Source organism: Dipodomys ordii, unplaced genomic scaffold, assembly GCF_000151885.1.
Source record: "Dipodomys ordii isolate 6190 unplaced genomic scaffold, Dord_2.0 Scaffold72, whole genome shotgun sequence".
Lineage (NCBI taxonomy): Eukaryota > Metazoa > Chordata > Mammalia > Rodentia > Heteromyidae > Dipodomys > Dipodomys ordii.
In genome coordinates, this window is record NW_012267288.1 from 4,665,529 (window position 1) to 4,688,246 (window position 22,718).

At 36.9% G+C, this 22,718-nt stretch overlaps 1 protein-coding gene across 1 annotated transcript in view; it reads right to left on the reverse strand.

Annotated features, from left to right (window-relative positions):
* Positions 1-15,501: 15,501 nt before the first annotated feature.
* The window catches only part of Ahr (aryl hydrocarbon receptor), a 37,922-nt gene continuing 30,705 nt past the window's right edge, over positions 15,502-22,718 (reverse strand). The window contains exons 10-11 of the mRNA XM_013024049.1: positions 20,310-21,588; positions 15,502-15,958 (exon numbers count right to left, since the gene is read on the reverse strand). Of these exons, the coding sequence (XP_012879503.1) occupies positions 15,815-15,958; positions 20,310-21,588 (1,423 nt within the window). The 3' untranslated portion in view covers positions 15,502-15,814. The remainder of the gene's footprint in view (positions 15,959-20,309; positions 21,589-22,718) is intronic.

Genomic DNA, 22,718 nt, shown 5'->3' on the forward strand with positions numbered 1-22,718 from the left:
AGCGCTCTACCACTTGAGCTACAGCGCCACTTCCGGTTTTCTGGTGGTTTATTGGAGATAGGAGTCTCACGGTCTCTCCTGCCCGAGCTGGCTTTGAACCGCGATCCTCAGATCTCAGCCTCCTGAGTAGCTAGGATTACAGGCGTGAGCCACCAGCGCCCGGCTTCTTCTCGTATTCTTAACTTACTCTGGATCAATATGCCAAAGTACTTGAGATATCATAAAAACACATATACTATATACAAGCATAAAATCAAAGTTGAGGTTTTTAAAGAGAAAGGGAAAATCACTGGGCGAAAGAGCCAATTTTATCCACTTCTGAGTTTAAGTTTAGTTTTCTAACGCCAAAGCAAAGACTCATTACAAGATTCATCACATGCATCTTAAGATTTTAAAAGAAAGGCCAAAACTAGTTGTGCAGGCAGAGCACTGGTTTCCTGGACATGGAAAAAAATCTGATAAAAAAGCAAGTCAACTTGAAAATTCAATGTTTGAAAATTCAAATACAGTTGAAAGACAGTGCTTGAAAAACCCACAATAACCTACCCCAGCACTGTTTCAGCATGAGTTTCCAAAGTAACTTCGTGTTAGTGAGAGCTCAGTTTCCAGCACACCTTACCAGCCGTGGAGTTCATAGCTTCTGAGTAGTTGCCATATTGAAGATGAAACATCTGAAGTCGGGGCGACGGTTGGCTGCAGAGACCAGCCCTATGTTGCTCAGCTGCTTTCCAGTATTTTCCCAAGTTGTTCCGGTCTGTTCCACCGAGTCTCCTTAGCTCAGCCTTTTCAGGTCTCTTTCCTTGTGCTTATTTTCCAAAGTTGAGTGTGTATTAGAATCACCTTTCAAAAGTAGTTTGGGGCTCCACCCACCACAGAGGTCCTGATTTTTCCACACTAAGGGATAGTAAAGGTCAAGCAAACACTTCTTAATTCTTTGTGGTATCTGAGGACTTGTAAAGTAGGTGTCCTGTCCTTAAATATACTCAGTGTTGGCATGATTATGAGATGGTCATTCTTCTGAGGTTTCTGGACCTGGCTTCAGAGCTATTATGAGGATTCACATACTTGTAACACTTTACTATTTCAAAACGTTCAGGCTAACTTATTTACTGGGGAGTTGTTTCTTTGAGGATTTGTTGTTGGGGGATTTAATTTTTTGAGTTCCAGGTATATTTTAGATATGAGACCCTTGTCCATTGTGTGGCTAGTGAGGATCTTCTCCCAGTCCGTGGGCTTTCTATTGATCTTGCTAGCTCTGTCCTTTGCCATGCAGAAGCTCTGCAGTTTCATGCAATCCCATTTGTCCAAACTTTCTTTGATTTGTTGTGTTTCAGATTCTCTATTAAGAAAATTTCAGCCTGTGCTAAGGAAACCTAGGGTTTCTCCTATTCCATTCTGTAGTTTTCAGAGTGTCTGCTTTGACTCCAAGGTCTTTGATCCATTTGGAGTTGATTCTGGTGCAGGGTGATAAGGATCTAGCTTTAGTTTTCTACAAGTGATTAACCAATTTTGCCAGCACCATTTGCTGAAAAGGCTGTCTTTCTTCCATTCTATATTTTAGCTCCCTTGTCAAAGATTAGATGGCTATAGGTCTGCGGGTTCCTTTCTAGGTTTTCAATTCTATTCCATTGGTCCTGATGTCTGTTCTTGTGCCAATACCAAGCTGTTTTGATTACTATGGCTTTGTAGTAGAGTTTGAAATTTGGTATTCATATTCCTCCAGCACTGTTCTTTCTTTTAAGGATCGTTTTTGCTATTCGGGATCTTTTATTGTTCCATATGGATTTTTGGATTGCCTTGAAGAATAAGGCTGGAATTTTTATAGGTATCACATTGAATTTGTAGATAGCCTTGGGAAGTATTGCCATTTTCACCAGGTTGATCCTTCTTTTCCCTATCTTCCTTGCATTTTAAATTGTGTCGAAGGGTCTTTTGGTTGGCATTGCTATGTAACAAACTACACCCACAACTTATTGCATAAAACACCCCAAATCCAATTTGCTTGCAGATGCTGCAGGTCAGCCACTTGGAGGCAGAACCGGTCTGGTTATCCCCTGCTCCACAATGCAGGAATGTAAGGGTAAGAAGGCTCCTGCAGCTGCACGTGATTTGCACTACAGTGGGCAGGACTCACTTGAAGGCTTTTCTAGGTCCATTCCTGGCACCTGGGCTGCAATGCATTTGAAGGCTTCCTGAAGCTGGGACTGCCAACAGGGATATCTGGCTTCTTCCTTTGATCTTCTTGGCTTGAGGATAGACGTTTCCAAGGCTGCTTGGGGCTTGAAGTGTGGAAGTTCATTGTATCTAACATTCTTGGTCTCTCTGGCTTCCAGCCCCTTTCTGGCTTCATCTTCTACAGGTATTTTTCATCACTTCTGCTAACTCAATTGGTTCAAATTGAATCTACTTGGGGGGGGGGAACAACTCCTAAGTGCTAGTAAGACTCAAGGATAGAATCAATCTCTATGTCTCACTCAAAAACACAATGCCTATCTTTTAAAAACTCATGTGATACAGGGCCTTGCACTTGCTAAACAAGAACTCCATTCCTTTTTGCTTTTGTTTTTGTTTTAGTAGTTTTTTATTTTCTTTGAGTTGTCTTAGACTGAAATACTCACCTCATAGTTCCAGACTTTCAGATAGGAAAATTGTCCTGAATTATTGGAGTGGATCTGATATAATCAAACATTAATGTCCTTACAAGTGTAGAGTCTGAAATCAGAGTCACACTAGCCAGAAGCAATTTGTGGGAATCACATGAGGAAGGGTGATGAGCCACGGAATGCAGGCCACTTTAGAAAGTAGCAAGCTACTTTACAAAGGCAAGATTCACATTTCCTACAAGGAACTAGTCTGACCAACATTTCCTTTAGCCCATGAGACTGATGCTGTGTATTGGAACTCCAGAACTAAATATTTGAATCCACAATGTTTATGGAAATTTATAACAGTAGCAATAAGAAATTAATCGCAACAGACATCATTCAAAACATACAACTGTACAATCCATTTGATTAGTCTGATACCAGTGTTAACATTTGGTTTCTATACTTAGGTCAACATAAGGTCTACTTTTGGCACGGATTTTGCCAATGACAGGAAAAAGTGGCCATCTTTGAGAAAATTACTCAGTAAAAATCAAAATTAAAAATCAGATATAGAAGGCCAGTCATTTTACTAAAAGATATGTTGTTTATTATAAGCTTGAAATTTAAAAGTCCTGGAACCACACCAAAATATTTCAGAAGTGATTCAACTACCAAAATTGCAAATTGCTTCCAAATTTTGAGAGCACATCTGTTTTGTAATCAATCAAATAAGGAAGTAAGTCATGAATCCGAACACTCCAAACTCATTCAAGCAATCACTTGTTGAAGCACAAATCTCTAAAACAAGCTTGTATCATGCTTCAAATTTCCCTCATTAATGCTCAAATGTATTGAGCTGTTACAAAAATAAAATATAGGTTGTGTGGAGGTATCTGGAATAGCACAGTGTATCTAGCATATATTAGGTGTGCAGAAAATATTAGCTATGTGAATAAAAAGGGTAGTGGTGGCTGCAGAGCCACTGCTCATGTTTACGGGAAGGCAGTGAATGTTATGTTATGCTTAGCCTAGAGCTGAGAGAGAACAGCTTTTTCCTTTCAGTAGGAGTAGGGGGCCAGAGGCCCTTGGCTTTGGCCTTGTGCCAGAGCCTCTAATAAAATGAACGCCCGTAAATAGCTATGTCTACCAGACAGTCCTCTCATCCCACTGTCTTAGTGATGCTAGAAGATCTGTGAACTTAATGCATAGGTTTTACTTCAGGCTTCTCTTAAAGTGCGATAACAAACCTAAATGGTTATTTTGGTAGACCACTTTGGCTTATGCCTGAGTAAATGTTCTCCCTCTCTACTTGCTTTTTTTTTTCAATTCAATAATAATAGAATGGTTTCACTAATAATTCAGTGAGAAAAATCTCAAAATCATATGGAATACATTGTATGCTTGTGGTAATTAGCTTTCAAAACAGCTGTTCTAGTATTCACCTAGCTGGAAGGTAGGTGGGGATAGGAAGCTTATCTTGGAGTGATTGCTGCAAACTTCCCTTTTACATAAAGACTGAAGACGCCTCACCACCCAGCAGGATGTTCCAGGACCCCAGAAGCTGTTGGAGGCTGCATACAACTCTGCTCTCATCTTTTCTAGGTCTTCATTGATGACAATGGACAGGAATATTGGTTCCCTCCTACTGTGCACCACATTTGCACTCAAGCTAGACATGAATCTAACATTTTTGCTTAACGGATGGAGATGTATTTAAAATGGAACATTGATAGTAGCCTACAATTCAACATGTTAACAGGAAGATTTGTCCTCAATATGATTTTCTAACCTAAACTTAGTATGTGACCGCCAAATGTAGAAGGGCTCTAACTTCCTTTTCTATTGTTGGCAACATAGTGCAAATCATTTTTAAAACAGTGGTTCTCAACTGGGTATATATTTTTTGCATCCCAAAGGACATGTGGCAGTGTTAGGAGACATCTATGGCTGTCACATTGGGGGCTGTAATGATGCTAGAATCAAGCAAGTAGAGATTACAGACTGCCTCAAATAGCAACAAAAGACAATACTACTAAGGTTGACAGCCATAAAGGAGTGTACACAAGAGCTGGCAATGAGTAGAAGCCAGCAGTTGTATTCCCTGGGAACATTATGCTAGTTGCCTCCCTGCAATTTTGCAATATTGAGTATTACTTAAGAGGAAGCAAAGCATGCTCCCACTGGCAGAGTAGGAGACACAGATGTGAACTTACCCATGGTAGGTTGCTCTGCCAAGGATGCTCAGGAGCATAACTCATGCATTTAACACAAATAGAAGGAGACATTTAAATGATTCTTCTTCTTAGTTTTATTTTGTTTCTGAAATAAGTAGTCTCAAGAAATCCTATTCCCCCAGGGCAGAGCAAAAGAGTTCTCTGATGAGAATTGCCCACTCTATCAGGAAATAATTAATTCACAGTGGAAAGTCCTTAATACTTTGCTGCTGAAGGCTCCTGCCCACAGACTAGGAGGGTGTTGCCTCCAAATGCTTAGTATTCAAAGTGAAGGGCAGCAGTTGTGGCATCACTTGAAGATTGGTTGAAATGCAGATTCCCAGGCCCTGCCCTGAACTACTGAGTCAGAATCTTCATGGTAACAAGATCCTACATGGATTCCTATGCATGCAAACAATCAGAAGTATTGCTGTTTTATTTTATTCCATGCTATTAAGGCGTTGCTTTTTGAGGCTATGCACAAAGTGTATTTTGCTCTTCTCAACGTAAGAGGATTTGTGATAGCCAACTATGTTTCTTTGAGGGAATTAATTGGCCTATTAATCTTCAATATCTCATTTGTGAAAATAAGGACACTATACCAGAGAACCCTAAATTCTCTGCTAGCACTGTAGCAACTGTGATTTTTTTCACAAATATGCTGTAAATACAATCCACAGGACTGAATTTGCCTGCTGGGTATAAATGTGAGAAGAGGGTCTCTGGCCAGTATGTATCCTATGTGTTAATTAACAGTCTCAGAATTCTTATGCAACTCTACCTCCAACATCGAAACTGAGTCTACAGAAAGGGTGTGCCTCTTATTTGGCACTTAGGCCTTTCTTTGCATTGGTATTCTTTGTCTTCCTAATTTCAGGAACACTGTGTATAAATGAACCCACTACTAAGAACCAGTCTTACCAGGATAATGCTGGTGCCTGTGCCATGCCCACTTGGCTACTAGTATTTGAGTCTGGAATTTGAGATTACACAGCCACCTTCTAAGCAGCATCAACTGAAAATGGACAGACTTGGGTATATATGGGGGGTTGGGGTGGAGGAGTCTCAGAGCACAGCTTACAGGACTGAAAAAAGGATCTGTAGTTTAGTTTCTACCTCTGGGAAGCAGTTGGGAAAGTAACGGTACTGTTACTTCTTTTTGGAGATTTAAGAGTTAACTTAGCTTTGTGGTGTTGATTATTTCACAAAGGGCATACAACCCAAACATCATACAGTGAACTTCAAATGCATATATTTGTCAATTATACCTAAATAAAGCAAAACATAAGTGGATTAACCTGTATGTGGGGATACAAAAGTACTGAATTATATGGCTCAATATTTGGTTGATTAACATTTCTGTAAAAAAAAAATATTCAAGAGGCCCAGCACTAGGATTACTAGCTACTCAGGAGGCTGAGATCTGAAGATTGCAGTTTGAAGCCACAAGGGAAAGAAAGGCATTAGACTCTTATCTGTAATTACCCACCAAAAAAAGCCAGAAGTGGAGCTGTGACTCAGAGTGGTCAAGCATTAGCCTTGAGCAAAAATGATATGGGACCTAGCCTAGAGTTCAAGGCCCAGGACTGGTATACACGTATACACACACACACACACACACACACACACACACACACACACAGATCAATCAACAGATAGGATAGATAATGCAGATATCTCTCTATAGAAAGATAGACATAGATATATATGAGAGAGAAAAAGTACAAAATTGTAACTGCAAGCCAAATAACAGAAGCCTTTGAAGTTCCTAAGGACCCTCAAAGTGATTATTATTTTTAAAAGAATAATTAAAGGAGTAAAATTTATTTCTACCATTTATGAAAGAATGGGGAAAGTAAAGCTTATTATTATGTATATATACCCAATGAAACCACTTTGTGATCTAGAGATGTAAAGAATGAAGCATTTCTACATTTCCCAGATCAAGTTAGAACTGAACTCAGCTGTCAACTTCCACAGAGCACAAACATCCAGAGTTAACTTCTGCACTCGAGGTCTTTCATAAACTCAGAGGATGTGAACCTTGTGTCTCTAGCAGGTGGTGAGATGGGAGGTCTGGAAGGGCATCCTTACTAAAGACTACTGCAGAACCAGAGCAGCTCATGATATCTGGCTCAGCATACATTCCTGGCTGGCAGTCATCCTCCTGCCAGACCAGCATGGGCCCTAGGAAGATGGTTTCACTCCATGGTAGATGGTAGTGTCCTTCTTTTAAGTGGGGGAAAAACTATGCTTGCCTCACAAAGGCAGCTTGTTCCATTCACAACAATCTTGGCTTATGTTCATGCTTATCAACACTCAGTGGTTCTTAAGTGAAGCATTTAAAGAGAATTGAAGGATCCAGTTCCTACAATATGTGCACTGAAAAAGCAGAAACAAATCCATCTACCAGACTTTGTCTACATGTATTATAAATTGAACTGTGAATGGTAACAATCTTCCATGTTAAGCTATACTCTCTGGTATGATCAATTCAGGTTAGGGTTGGAATCAAAGTAATTTCTCTTTCCATTGCATTTTTTAAAATGTCTTCCAAATCATTCTAAAAATGGGTAGTGGGCTGAGGGGATTTTGATAAGAACACTACATAATATAGCATGAAGAAAATTAAGTGTGAATATAAAGTAGAAAAAATAAAGTCAGAGGTTAATGCCAATTAGGGAGAAATGAAAATAAAGCACAGTTTTGCAGGCTGAAGTTATAACCGGATCTGGTTTTAACTTCCTGGGGTTCAAAATTAGAAGTGAGAGCCTTTAACTCCCATTTCCTGCATGGAAATGAGCAGGGGAGCAGGAAATGTTTCTCTTTTTTTCTGAATTTTACACTGTTATAGTAAAGTAAATCCTTGTTTAAAAAGTAGCCATTTACAGTGTGATAAGAATGTTATTTTCATAGTTCTACCAATAACAATAAAAGCACATGGGCCTTTTCTAAGGGGTTTAAATAGCATCCCTACTGTAAATACAGTCCTCAATGAAAGTAAGATTAAAAAACAACGTAAATGCTATTCAAATTCTTTCCAAAGATGGCCAAATTAGCTTATCACAGTTGACCTACATAGTTTTGAGTGTTTTTGTGTGCATATATATATATATATATATATATATATCTCACACAGAGATATATATAGAGATAGATAAGTCTATATACATACATATATATAAATATATATAAATAAATATATATAAATATATATATATATTTATATATATTGTCAGTCCTGGGACTTGAAGTCAAGACTTGGGCCCTGTCCCTGAATATAGCTCCACTCCTGGCTTTTTGATGGTAAATTTGAGATAAGAATCACACAGCAGGAGAGAGGAGTTGAGGAGGTGGGGAGGGAAGGGATGGTAGGGGAAAAACAAAGGAGGAGGTAACAATGCTCCATTGGAAATGTACTCATTACCTTACTCATGTAACTAACCCCTCTGTGCAGTATTTTTACAATAAAAAAATATAGGGAAAACAAAGAGTCTCACAGCCTATCCTGCTCGTGCTGGTTTGAACCAGGGTACTAACATTTCAGCCTCCTGGATAGCTGTGGTTACAGGCATAAGTCAGTGGTGTCTGGTCAAAAATAAAATTTCAGAGTATATTTATAAATGATACAGAGACGTATTCACATAGTGAATATTTCAGGTATGGATATAACACTGATGTCTTCTAGGAAGTGGAAGGCTGGACTGGACTGGATCATGGAGTGGAAATATGTATAAACTCTTAAGAACAGGTAAGTTTAATATGGGCACATGCTTCACATGGTTATGACAGGATAAAGTAAAATACAGACTCAGCCATAGATACAAGAAAAGAATCAGGAATCTTTTACCACAGATGAGATTTTCCTTAAAGCATTTTCCTTGGAAGACTAGCATCATGTAATGAGCTCTGATAATCGTTCTCATGTCAAGTATAGAAAATACTGCATACCAATTCTTTTGGAAAATTATAGTGTACATTAACACACTAAAGCTCTTTAGTCAAGGAATCCGATTAGCTTTTCTTTGCCCAGTGTTTCCCAAACTTGTTTGATCATCAGATCTGCATGTTGACATCTTATGTGACTAACGTTCTATAAAACACACATTAAAATCTGAAGATGTTTTTTCTGCAGATATTCAATGAGCTATCAAGATTTTTTTTTGGGGGGGGGTCCGGTTGTGGGGACTGAACTCTGGGCTGGGCACTGTCCCTCAGCTCTTCAGCTCAAGGCTAACACTCTACCACTTGAGCCACAGCGCCACATCCGGCTTTTTTGCTTATGTGGTGCTAAGGAATCGAACCCAGGGCCTCAAGCATGCAAGGCAAGCGCTCGCCCACCGAGCCACCTTCCCAGCCCCAGCTATCAAGATTTTTTTAAAAAAAAAATCACTGAATATTATCATGAAGGATGTTATGAAAAGGCAGAAAGTGGACATTAACTCAAAGAAGAATAGAATTTTGCCTCAAACACATGTAAAATGGAAAAAGGTTTCCTCAATGCCACAAAAGACTAGTGAAAATTTATTCACTGAATGGCTAATACACAAGTAAAAAAATAAATTTTGTGAATGGCCTTTATGAAGAGGTATGTATTTTCTTTTCTAGAAAAGATAGAATTCTGGGAAGAGCAAAGAACAATCCTAGACACCCTCAGTGATAAATTTCTTTCTCATTTGAATAAAAGAGAGAACCCTGAAAGATTAGTCAGATGGCTAAATCATTCTAAAATCTGGCTATAATAACTTACTGTGCTTGTAGAACTTTAGTTAGACCAAGCATTACTTATTTTAAATTTTATCCCTAGGAATAATTCCTCAATAGATCTTATCTGACATTGACTTACAGTCTAACATCTGAACTTCAAGAACAAAGTGTAAAGGCTTGATACTTGCATTTAACCAGTGGTTCCATTTACAGTTTCTTACCATGAACTTACCCCTATTGAAATTTGATGTACTTTAAATTTCTAAAATTCTACTATTAGCATAAATTAACTGTAAAAGGGGGTTTTATTTTGGCATGTTCACATATACTTACAATGCATCAGTCTCATACCCCCTGCCCCCGTCACTCTCCCTCATTCTCCCTCTTCTTTCCAAACTAATCTCAACAAGGTTAATTGTTCCAGTTCACATATGAACGTAAACTATTTCAACTATATTCATCCTGTCTGTTGCCTTCCTTCCTCTAACTAGTACCCATACTATGGAAATGATCTGTTTTACATTCCTGTTATTCATTTTCTAAAGTGTATATTAATTGTGCATCTACAGTACTTTAATCACAATGACACTCTCTCCCTCTTACACACACACACACACACACACACACACACAGAGTCTCAGTTACCCAATCTTCTGAAAATAGTAAACGAAAAATTCCAGAAATATAAACTCAGTTTTGATTTAATGTTTACAGCCCTAAATGATAATGCCCTGATACAGGATATATGTATAAGATATATATCCAATAGGTTGTACATGATACAACCTATACCAGGGCATATATATATATATATATATATATATATATAGGTACCCATAAATATTTTTGGCGAAGCACTTTTGTTGCATAGTTCTAAAATGACCCTCCCAAATAGCTTTAAAAATGTTTAATGTTAATAGATTTTCTAATCTATTTCAAGGAAGGTAAGTGACACTGCTTGTGTAATGTAATCCACTGCATTGTAGCCATGTTTTCTTCTAAGAACAGAGCCAATTTGCATCATTATTTGGAGACCAGACTTTATTAGGACCTTTCTCCAGAAACATGTGTGAAGATCTGAGCAATCCATTTCCTGGCAGCTGACATGAGATAAAACATTGGACAAGGCAAGGCTATAATGTGCTCTTCTGCACACTGTGTAGTGAGACAAGGCTGGGGCCCATCAGGGACCAACATCTGTCTTGTAAAGTCCAGGAGGCTCTTTTGGAGATCCAGAGACATGTGAGGATGGAGAGGGGACGGACAGGAAACATTGCCAAAACTTTCCAGTCCTCCCCTGTATAATGGTGAAGCTGTGCTATCCAAAGAGAGTACAGACAATAGGGTTTCATTTGGTTCTCTAGAAATTAAGATGTTTTCTTTCAACACATCCTTTGTCTTCTAAAAGACCTTTAATCATTAGTTTTTGTATGACTGCTGTAACAAATCACTACAAATTTTTGGTTTAAATATAACTCAGGATAACCTTTTCTTAGCTTTTCTTCCTGAAACAAAATTCCTGAGACACTGAAGAAAAATGGTTAACTATAGTTTTAGAGATTTTAGTCCATCGTTTCTTGGTCCTGGTATGACAGGAGGCCTGTTCACTTTATGGTGGCAAGCAAGCAGAGAACAGGTCTGTTTCCAGTATCTCCTTCAAGGACATTTCTCTGAGGAGCCAACTTCCTGTCAAAAGTCCATCTCTAAAAGTTCCCTCACCTACATACCACCACCAAAGAATGGTAACCAAACTTTCAACACAAGAGTCTGGAGAGATATTTAGGAACCCAACCAATTCATCTCCCAATCTGAAGACCTATATTAGAATTTAACAACATCTGAAAACTCTCCCTTGAAGCCTAAATGAACATATTCATAAGTTCTGGACATTCAAATATAAACATCCTTTGCAGGCCATTATTCTACCTACTACAGCCATCATGGTGACTTAAAGCATAGCTTACTCATTTTTAAAACTGGAAGATATAATTCATGAGAATATAGTGAGCTCATACAATAACATAAAGTAAGCAATAGGTGAATGGCAAAAAGAACAAAAGCATTGTTAGTGGCAGCTGGCAGGACTACTCTTAATTAGCAGTTGCAACTCTCTCCATTATAACCTGAGCTCAGCTGTATTTCCTCTTTATACCTTGTTTTCTTATCTCTAAAGATATAAATTTAAATTTTCCTCATCAATTACTGACTTTCAATTTCTGTACTCTCTTACTTGGAAGAAAGTCACTGAAACTTACCTTTCAAGAATGTGGGAGAACTCCTACATTAAGCCATGTGGTAGCTACCAATATTCAGGACTCCCAAAAGGAAGATTTGCCTTTTCTCCCCCATTTGTTTATTAAACTATTAGCTTCTATTGAGATAGGTATATTGGTATTTTATTTTTTGATTATAACCCAATGGCATCTGTATTGATTTGGTTGCCCAAACTATGCAGATTTTTGACCTAGGGGAACCAAGTATCTTACATAATTCACTGAAACCTCCAAGAATACACTGGAATCAATATGAAGTATTAATCCTTTGTAAAATCCCAAACTAAAGCTCAGAAAAAGAAACCTTCCAAATGACCCTTATCTGCATATGGTGAAGTGGGAATTTATAGATAGTACTCTTAAGAGTGAAATCAACAGGAATAACACAGTATAACAGAATGGTAGAAAACAAAACCAGATTTTGGAAGGGCTATTTTTTTCAGGATGGAGATCTGTACATAGTGAAGTTTCCAGAGAAGCTATCTGTATAAGAATGGGAAAGTGTTCAACTTTAGAATTCAGGAATTTCTCCTCTTCACACATTAGAGATAAGCTAACGGGACCAAGAAAAGTGGTATTGTGAAAATGAAGTTACAAAGGACAGGGAGGGCCCTCAGTTTTTATTGGTAAAACTGGAAGCAGTCATCTTCTCAGTGAGCTACTGACACTATCACTCAGGTAGCCATCATCCACAGGCCAGTGTTTGACAGGTCTGGTGAGGGAGAAAAGCTGGAGTCATTCATGGTGATGGAAATCATTGGACCGCATACCCAGAAATAATAAATTCCAGTTATGCCTTGCCTAACAAGAAATGTGAGGCAAACATCAGAGTACTTCATCGAAAGCTAGGGGATATGGCCCCCCTCACACTCTTCTAGTACTGACACTCTTCAGTGCAGACTGCTGTTGACGGAAATGTCACTATGTGGTGAATGATAGTTAAAATCAAGTATTTTTAGGTAATTCTTAGTGTGTGAAACTCCATCTCTAAAATTATCCTGCAAAAAACAAGGCTAGAGGTGTGGATTCAGTAGGACAGTGCTAGCCAAACAAGCAAAGTGAGATATTTTGAGGTCCTGAGTTCAAATCCCAGTAACTGCCAAAAAAAAGTTTTGTGAATTACTGATTCAACATACAGATACTGTTCCTTGTCTTCATCTAACATGGTTATATGCTATATACTTCCATTTCTTTCCTTAATGTGGACCAGAAAGAGAAAAATTACAACATTCAAACTTTGTGATTACTTTATTACATATATATTATTGCATACAATTTTGGTAAGTAAGGATACTATAAATCATATTTTATATAAAAATTATGCATAGCATATATAAGCAGTAACATTTTGAAGGACAGAAGAAAAACCACGAAAACAGTCACCTAAAATTTATTAACACTGAAAAATGCTAGTTTGTGCACAGGAATGATTGAAAGCTTGATGGTACAACAGAACACTGGTTCATCTGCAGATACTGTAGGAACAACCTAGTTTGAGAAAATTCATATCTGTCCACACATTACCAAAAAATAAATCAATCAATATAGCAGTATACTAAATATTCTTTCTCTGGCACTTAGCCAGAGAATACAGACAAGAGTGTATTTGGTTTAATGTGATTTTATTATTCGGATACTTTACTTGTTTTATACAAATGAAAGTATCATATTGATTTTAAAACCTTTGAATTTTGGAAGTGTATAATCAATTGTCATCATATTCACAATTTTAGAAGATTTTTTTTTTTTGGTGGTCATGGGGCTTGAACTTTGGACTTGAGAGCTGCCCCTCGGCTCTTCAGCTCAAGTCTACCGCTCTACCACTTGAGCCATGGTGCCACTTCTGGCTTTCTGGTGGTTTATTGGAGATAAATGTCTTTTCCTGCCTGGGCTGGCTTTGAACCATGATCCTCAGATCTCAGCCTTATAGCCTTATAGGCGTGAGCCATCAGCGCCCAGCTAGAAGATTATTTTTTAATAAAACAATTTACCCAATAACATGTGGAAGAGAATATCAAAAATGGTTTACACAAAGTTTTAAAGAGATATTAAAATTTAAAAATAGAACATCAATCTAGACTACTAGTCTAAATACTTAGCGATAAACTCATACTAAGGACAAATTATGAAATGTTTTAGACATATTTTTTCCAACATTTAATCTAAAATTCAAAATTTTAAGTGAAAATGCAAAAAAACTGCTATTTTATATGAAGCTGTTTTTATACACAATATAGTTTTAAAATGGAACATATTAGCTGGGCACTGGTGGCTAATGCCTATAATCCTAGCTACTTAGGAAGCTGAGATGTAAGGACTGTGGTTCAAAGGCAGCCCAAACAGAAATGTCCATGAGATTCTAATCTTCACTTAACCACCAAAAAACCAGAAATGAAGCTGCAAAGTGGGAGAGTGCTAGCCTTGAGCAAAAAAATCTCAGGGACAGTGCTCAGGCCCTGAGTTCAAGCCTCAGGACCAGCACACAAAATATATATACAATATGTATATATGTACATTTTAATATTACATCTCAGTGTAGGTGTCTATGAAAATTTTAAACTATATACATAAAACCTGTCTAGGCTCTTCAGAGGCTATACTGAAGTAAAACAATGACCAATAGTGGCATTTTCCTTTATTTATTTGAATACAATAAATTTGACAGGTGATTTGTCTTATTGGAAATAAAGGTCATTATATCATAAAAAGAATTTAATGTGTAAAGGTACACATATTAACTGAAAATAGTTCATTATCTAATTTCATCAGAAGACACAGTGTTAAAAATATATAAAACTCAAAATTATTATGTGCATGTATAAGTATGGCCCAAACATCGTACACATAATTTTGTTCTGTATGTCTATACAGTGTACCACCATTTCATTCCTTACCATCCTTTGCTCCAAACATTACTATCTTCAATTCTAACACTCCCCAAATAGGAGAAAAACAAAGTTTCCACTGCTTTAAAAAGTGAAATTTATAAAGTCAATACATTAAAAAGGTTTATAGATCCAAGATAGTTTTTAAAGAGAATTTATACACATTGAAGTAAGTGCTTTGATTAAACTAAAAGCTGCACATAAATCCACTTCTCTTCATTGCAATGTCATACATAAACACAGCTCATTTGACTAGAGATTTTTTACATTGCAAAATATTCCTATTCTTGTGGAGATTGCAAGAATGATTTTTTTTTAAAGATTTAGTAGACTTCAGAAAAATCTACCTTTTTCTTCCAAAGGAAAAAACACTGTTGAAATTTAAGTGCTACGATTCTAATATTTATGCAATAATTTTAAGGTAATTTTTGGAAAGAGAATTGTCCAACATAAGGCACGTAGCAACATTTAGAGTCTAAAAGCAACTATTGTACATAATAAATAATTATCTTTTCAAATCACTATTTTGCCTTACCTAAAGAAAATGGGTGAGTAGTGCAGTTAAAACATGCCTAGAATAAAAATGATTCGATGTAGGAAATACAAGTAATATTTGTGTGCAAAAGGATGTTAATTTAATAAAGGGAGAATATTTAATATAAAATACACATCCTACAGAGCTACAGGTAAGAAGGTGAGGCACTTAGACTGATAGTGCAGGAAGGTATTGAGATTACCTTTTTACAAAAGCACCAAACCATTAATTTCTACACTTAGGCAAGTATGTAAGTTTTACAACTGTATTTGGTATAATGAGAATTCAAAATCAAAACTTAAAGTACTTCATTTTTATTCTGACAGCAGTAAGTCACGTCAAGTCTTCTGAGAGAGTGGAAGATAATGAATGCACTTGGTGACTCCTGTGGTGCTGGCTGAGTGATAGGAACTCAGAAGGCATCTTTACACAGATGTGTGCTTCTATTTCAAAGATTACTGTGTATAAAATGGATATTTAACTCAGGTTCTACAAACAAATATTAAAATCTGGTTTGGAAGAACAGTGCCGATATGTCCAACAATAGCATTACTTTTGTGATCCACCACAAACGAATTTGATACAAAAGTGAAGATGAAAATCAGGCTTGGAGTTAGAGGAATCTGCTGGAAGTTAGGTGAGGGAAAGGTTTGGCATCTGATGGATGAGTAAGGGGCTGAAGATGAGGGGCAGTCTGCATGTGACTCATGTTATTTAAGTCAGCTGGGAATGTTTCATTTACTCCTCCAGTCTGAAACTAGAAAACAGAAATAGCAATGCAATTTATTAGGACAGATCTTCCAAATGTCTTATGCCATTAAATAATGTGTGAACATATATCTTTAAAAACACTATCCCTGCAAGTTATGTCTCAAATTCCTTTACTGTTAATTACTTTTAAATCTTTCAGTAAGTGAAGACATACTGTATTGGTTCCTTTTTGAAACTTTTTCCTTTTTCCATTAATTTGCAAAACAGTTTTGAAAACACAGTTGAATTATACACTTGTCTTGCTTGAGACTGCCTTTGTGTTGGATAAAGTTTAAGGATCTAAGGTAGCAGTGAAAATCATGATAAACAGTCTCTGACCTACTAGGTTTGCTTTGACCAGTCAAATCCCTGATATCAAATATCTTTACTATCTGGTATCAATGGACTGATTATAGTCAGGGCTACTACACTGGACTCTTAATGACCTCCCCAAAGAGCAAGTTCCGATTTTCTAATGATGTCTTGATTTTCCAAAAGGAATATTAATATTTCTTTACCAAACTTTACATTTATTTATAAGATACTTTTAATTACTGAATATCACTAAAAGCAATGCCCATATGATTCAAGTTACAATACCAAAATTCTCGTCTTCTTAAACTGAAATGGAGATGTATAGTTCTGTAGTACTTTACAGATTATAAAACTTTACACTGTAATATATAGTTAGTGAAAGTTGTAGAAACTTTCAGATTAAAATCACATCTTTATTTGTGTCAAATAAAATTTACTTTTCTAAAGCCCATATAACATTAAGCTTCACTAATCAAAACACTGGTTACTTAAGAGCCCTTAAATATATACTAAAATATTCAATAACAACAGAATCTGTATCTCCTATAAGTGCCAGCTCTGTTAGGCATTCAGAAAGAAAAGACTGGGCTTAAGTGCACTTTCTCCTCACTTATCGCTCACAGCACAGAGCACATCAGTCAGAGTATACCCTACAGAACTACATTCATGCTGAAGCTCTTGTAGCCCCATGAAGAAAAGGCAAAATGAATCCAGTTAAATTAACTGTACATTTTATTAAACCTAATAAAGGCAAAATAATTTCAACATGAAATTATTTTCTTAAATTTCAGTGTTTTTTCATTCCTTTTTCAAGTTAAGTCTGAAACTGTGGTTTGTATTTCACACTTTCAGCACATGTCAATATGGACCATAGAATACTCAACTGTCAAATGTAACAGTGGTTATCCAGAGAATATGTATGGCCACAGAGATGTTCTTTTATTATGCACAAAGAAGCAAAGAAAGAAGAGCAGGGTGGTACACTGTAAAACTCATGTGGCCCTGTTAAAGCTAATTTTATGTAATAAACTTCTGTATGATTTACTCGAGTAAAGTTTAGTGAGGTAGGGTACAATTCAATTCAATTCAATTGTACTGACTACTCTGAACTCAAGGTCTTGTACTTGCTTGACTGACTTGCTTGCCTGATGCTCTACCATTTGACTCCTATTCTCCAACCCTACTTTTTGCTCATTATTTTGGAAATCAGAGTCTCATGAACTTTTCTGTCCAGCTAGCTTCAAATAGAATACCTCCTGAGTAGTTATGTGTCTGGCATACTTTTTATCCTTCTTAATTGGTAAAATAATTGTTATATTAATGGTTTACAACATACAAGATATGTTTGTTATGACCATTATTAGCATACATGTTATCTTGAACAATTATCACTTATTGTGTTTCAAGAAAACCTCTGAAATATTTTCTTCTAGCTATAGTCACTCTACTATGCTACAGAACAAACTTATTACTGTTATATATTTGTACTAATAACCTCTATCTTTCCTTCTAGCCTCTGGTAACTTTCATTATACCGTTTAGTACGAAATCAACATTTTAGAGTTTATATATCTGAGTGAGCTTAGATAGTATTTGCCTCTGTGTCTGGTTAATTTCATTTTAAAAAACAGCCTACTGTTTCATCTATGTTGGCACCAATGTCAGGGTTTCATCACCTTTTATGACTAATACTCCACTATATGGAATAATATTCCTCTCTATCACATTGTCTTTATCCTGAATATTAAAATGTAATATAGTTGAAGGCTATCAGTAGATAAAGTAAAATTTTTACCATCATTTTGTTAATAAAGCTCATGTATCATCAGACAAGCCAAATTTATGAGTCATAAAAAACAAGGGATAAAGATTCAAGTTGTATTTTTAAATTACTACACTCAGACACTGTAAAAAGAAGTCAATGTACTAAATTTTAGTCAAGATCTTCAAGATCAAACTTAAGTATATTTTACAATGAACTAAGTTTTTTTTTTATAACAGAAAGGCATCATTGTAAACATAATATTCCTATAGGCCATAGAGAGCAACTATTTGCATTATGTAAACTAATATAAATTATTTAAAAAATTTTAGATTTCACATTTACCTGTAGTAGAAGGGTTCTGATGATGCATTTATATAGCTGCAATATATATAACTGCAATTTTAATTCTTTTATTGTATATGTATTTTTATTGTAAAAATATTGTACAGAGGGGTTACAGTTACATGAGTAGGGTAATGAGTACATTTCGTAGTAAGGATTGTTACCTCCTCTTTTGTTTTCCCCCTACCATCACTTTCTTCCCCACCTCCCCCACTCCACCAGCCCCCTCCACCCCAACAATGTGAAGTTCGTTTTCAACATAGTGTCCTGTACATCTAATCATCACAATGAGTCAACCTGCATTCCCATTTAAGCATTCCGCTATATCCCTTCCCCTCCCAAAAATACAAAAACGTATTTACAAGATGCAGAACACCGGCATCAAATCCAGTGAAAATAGGGGTTATACCTTGGGGGAAGAACATACAAAAGAAACAAAAGAATCCCATAGTGCATTATAAGTACATTAAAAACAATAGCAAGAAAGAAAAAAAAACACTTGTGTCTCTGTCTTGGGGTATATTTTGCTTAACATTACATAACTGCAATGTACATAACTGCAATATCAAGTTACTTTTCAAAGAATGCCATAAAACCTAGCTACTTGGAAGGTACTGTTTGGAAGGATTATGGTTTGAGGCCAGACAAAAAGTTAGCAAGACTTCATCTCAGCAAACAAGTTGGGCATGGTGGAATAAGTCTGTGATGATCACAGATATGTGGGGGGTCATAGGTACTGAGGCTTGCACCAGACAAAAACACAGTCTTTACCTGAAGAATAACTAAAAGCAAAAAGGGCTGCAAGTGTGGCTCAAGCAGTAGATCCCTTGCCTTACAAGGACAAGGTTCTGAGTTTAAATCTCAAGCAGTACTGAAAAACCAAGCAAGCAAGCAGAAAAAAAAACTCTATCTTAAAGAATCAAATGAGGATAGATCAAATAACATAGAAGAATAGCCAGCAAATAATCAAGGGTCTGGGGATGGATCCTACAGATAATTCATGACACTGGCTTACTTTTTAGAATCTCCAGAAGAGCCAGAAAGGGTATCTCAGCTCTACTGTCATAGCAAAATGTCATAGGTTGGCATTTTCTGCGAGTTCTAGAGGCCAAGGATCCACACCCAGAACCAGCAGGGTGTGTGTGTGATAAGGACTCCTCCTGGAGTCATCTCACTGAGTACTCAAGACTTCTTCATTGTGTGCATGAGGGAGGGAGAGATGGAGGAGAGTGAGCAGAGAGACAGAGGGAGGGAGAGAATAGCATAAAAAATAGCAAATCAAATGAATGGTTTGTTCTGTTTGTTGTTCTGTTCCAAGGATGAAACTAGGGACTCACACTAGCTAAGCACATACTCTGTCACTAAATTGAACCTCATCCTGGTCCCTTCTTAAAAGAGCACTAACACTAATTACTCTCTAATTACTGCTAATTACTCTCTCTCAGAAGTCCCACCTCCAAATAACATCACACTGGGGGTTATGGATTCAATGCAAGCGTTTAGGAGGCATAATCCAGTCCATAGCATATGGCTTCAAAGGACACCTGAGCAATTTGATCCCATTCCGAACACAGGTGAAGAAATTACTTTGAAAAAATAATTTCTAAATATTCAGATCTATTTTGTAAACCTTGTATTTTTAAAAAGCTCTGTATTTGTAAAATAATCAAGAAAAACAACAAATCCTCTGTTAAAAACCAACTTCATTTAGTGATTTAGGTCATTTTTCATATTCATGTTCTATGACCATTGATTTCTTTCTCTTTCAAAGAGATACAGACATAAAAACAATCATAGATAGAATTACAAATGCCAGCTCCAAAAACCTTTCGGATAATAGAATAAAATAAGTCACAGGCATAAAAATATCTCATGTATATTTTTATAGGTGAGAGGAATCATAGAAAGATTTTCTTCAGCTCTATCAAACCCTTACCTTGTTCAAGAATGTCTGTGGGCCTGGGAAAGTTGGGTTGTATGGCATCTGCTCCATGTGGGTGTGTTGAGGGGCTGGCTGGCATTGATACATTGAATTGGTCCCAGAATAACATGTCTGGGGAGTTATGATGGTTGACTGGGAATTTATTCCAGGCTTTTGGTTTTCAGGAACTTGTAAACAAGTGACAAAATCTTCTAAATTAGAAGAAGGAGTAGGGTAGAGGGATGGTTCAAAGTTCCCCATGGGAAAGTCCAACTGTGTACACTTGGAATGTTGTGGTAAAACAGACTGATTACAGGAAATGAAGTTCTGTGTGTAAGGCATAGTGTCAATCTCAGATTTGTAGGGGAACTCTTGATGAGCCCCTTGTAAATCTGAAAAAACATTGCACTGTTGTAGGTCTTGCTGAGGACAACTGAAAGGCATGGACTGATCAGAGTTCCAATTTGCAAACATGCCATTAACTTGCATATTCCTCATTTGCTGGCACAATTGTTGCTGGGGCTCTACCACCGCCTTCTTCTGCTGTTGAGGGTACTGGCATAGCTGCTGCTGCTGCGGCTGCTGCTGCTGCTGCTGCTGCTCTAACTGCAGGCGTTCCTGTAGCATACAACTTGAGTTCAGACCCACAGGCTGCTGTTCTTGGTAATCTGCACTCTGGAAGGTAGACTTATTTAAGGAATCTTGGACATAGGTTAGAATTTCATCTGTTAGGTCAATGTCTCTAAAGTCAACCTCACCAGAAAAGTCATTTCCAAAAAATTCTTCATTCTGCATCTGTTTGATATCTTCAAAATCAATGCCTAGGTTTTTCATAGTGTGGTATAATTCACTATTTTTATTATCTGGAAACAGCCCTGTGTGACCTCCAGAGAGCATTGGGTTAATTTCCTGAGATTGTCCAATGTGCTCATGTTTCAGAATGGAAGCATTTTCCATTGGTGCAATACTGTTTTGCCAATTACCAAATTCACTCATAGAATCCTTAAAAACGCTTTCTAAAGGTGTTGTGTTTGAAGCAGGATAGAGATAAATAGATTGATCCTGTTGCATCATGGAACCCAGAAGGGAACTGGGATGGAGTGAATCCTTACTTAGAGTCGATTTGGTAGCACAGTCTCTTCCACTAGTGTTGCTGCTCTTAGTCCTTACTGGTAAGGGATCCATTATAGTAGGAAATGGACTGGTTAACTCATAGAGCATAGCTTCTCCGGTGGTAAACATAAAAGGCAGGGTCAAATTCCGTTTTTGTAAATGATCTCTTCCTTCTTCATCTCTAAAAGTATGTTCAAGAATATCTGCATGTATTAGTTTTAACATAAACATTTTTAACAAGATATAAAACATTTTAAAGTAAAATATACCAAAACTGAATTTGGCAGCACTGAACATGGACTTTTTCAGTTGAACAACTTTTTCAGTTGTTCTCATAACTGGCACAAAATGTATTTAAATTATGTGGAATTTTCTTCCAAAACTTAATATACTATTAAGTCTTTGCTTAGGAGGCATATGTCCCTAACCTGACCACCAACAGAAAAAAATAATTTGTATGGGGCTGGGATGGTGGCTCAGTGGTAGAGCGCTTGCCTTGCATGCATGAGGCCCCGGGTTCCATTCCCCAGCACCACATAAGCAAAAAGAAAAAAAGCTGAAAGTGGCGCTGTGGCTCAAGTGGTAGAGTGCTAGCCTTGAGCTGAAGAGCTGAGGGACAGTGCCCAGGCCGAGTTCAGGCCCCACAACCGGACCCCCCCCCAAAAAAATAATTTGTATGTATTCTAACTGTGACAACAAGCAGAATTTAAGAGGCAGGGTAGAAGAGTCACGTCTAAATAAAACAATAATACATAGGAAATAGGAATTATGAAATTCAAAATGTTTTATAATTTCACAAATTCATAGATCCAGTTAACATATGAAGAAAACATTTTCAATATGGATTAGTATATTTATAATATGTGAGTATAAAATTTCATATCTGTTACAAGAGCTCCAATGAGTCTGACAGGCAAACAAGTCAATAGAAAAAGGGGCAAACAGTATGAATTAGCAATTCTTAGAAAAATGTCCTAGGGGATGTAAAGAAATGTCCTGTGCTTCCAGTAACTAATGGAACAAGCACACAAAGTATCCTCAAATACATGAATATGAGCAACACAATGAACAAATTAGACCACTGATTCAGATATATGAAGACCATTGTGTTTCTAACCAAGAGGACATGTGTTATTTAGAAGAGCACATGGGATATTTTACCAACATTTGACTATGTATCAGATAATAAAACAAGACATAAAAGGATTTCAAAGGGCTAAAATCAGCCTTTTAGAAAAAGACAATAGAATTAAGGTAAAAGTTAATCCCCAACAACAACAAGGGAAATCTATCAAAAGGCATAGCACTCTA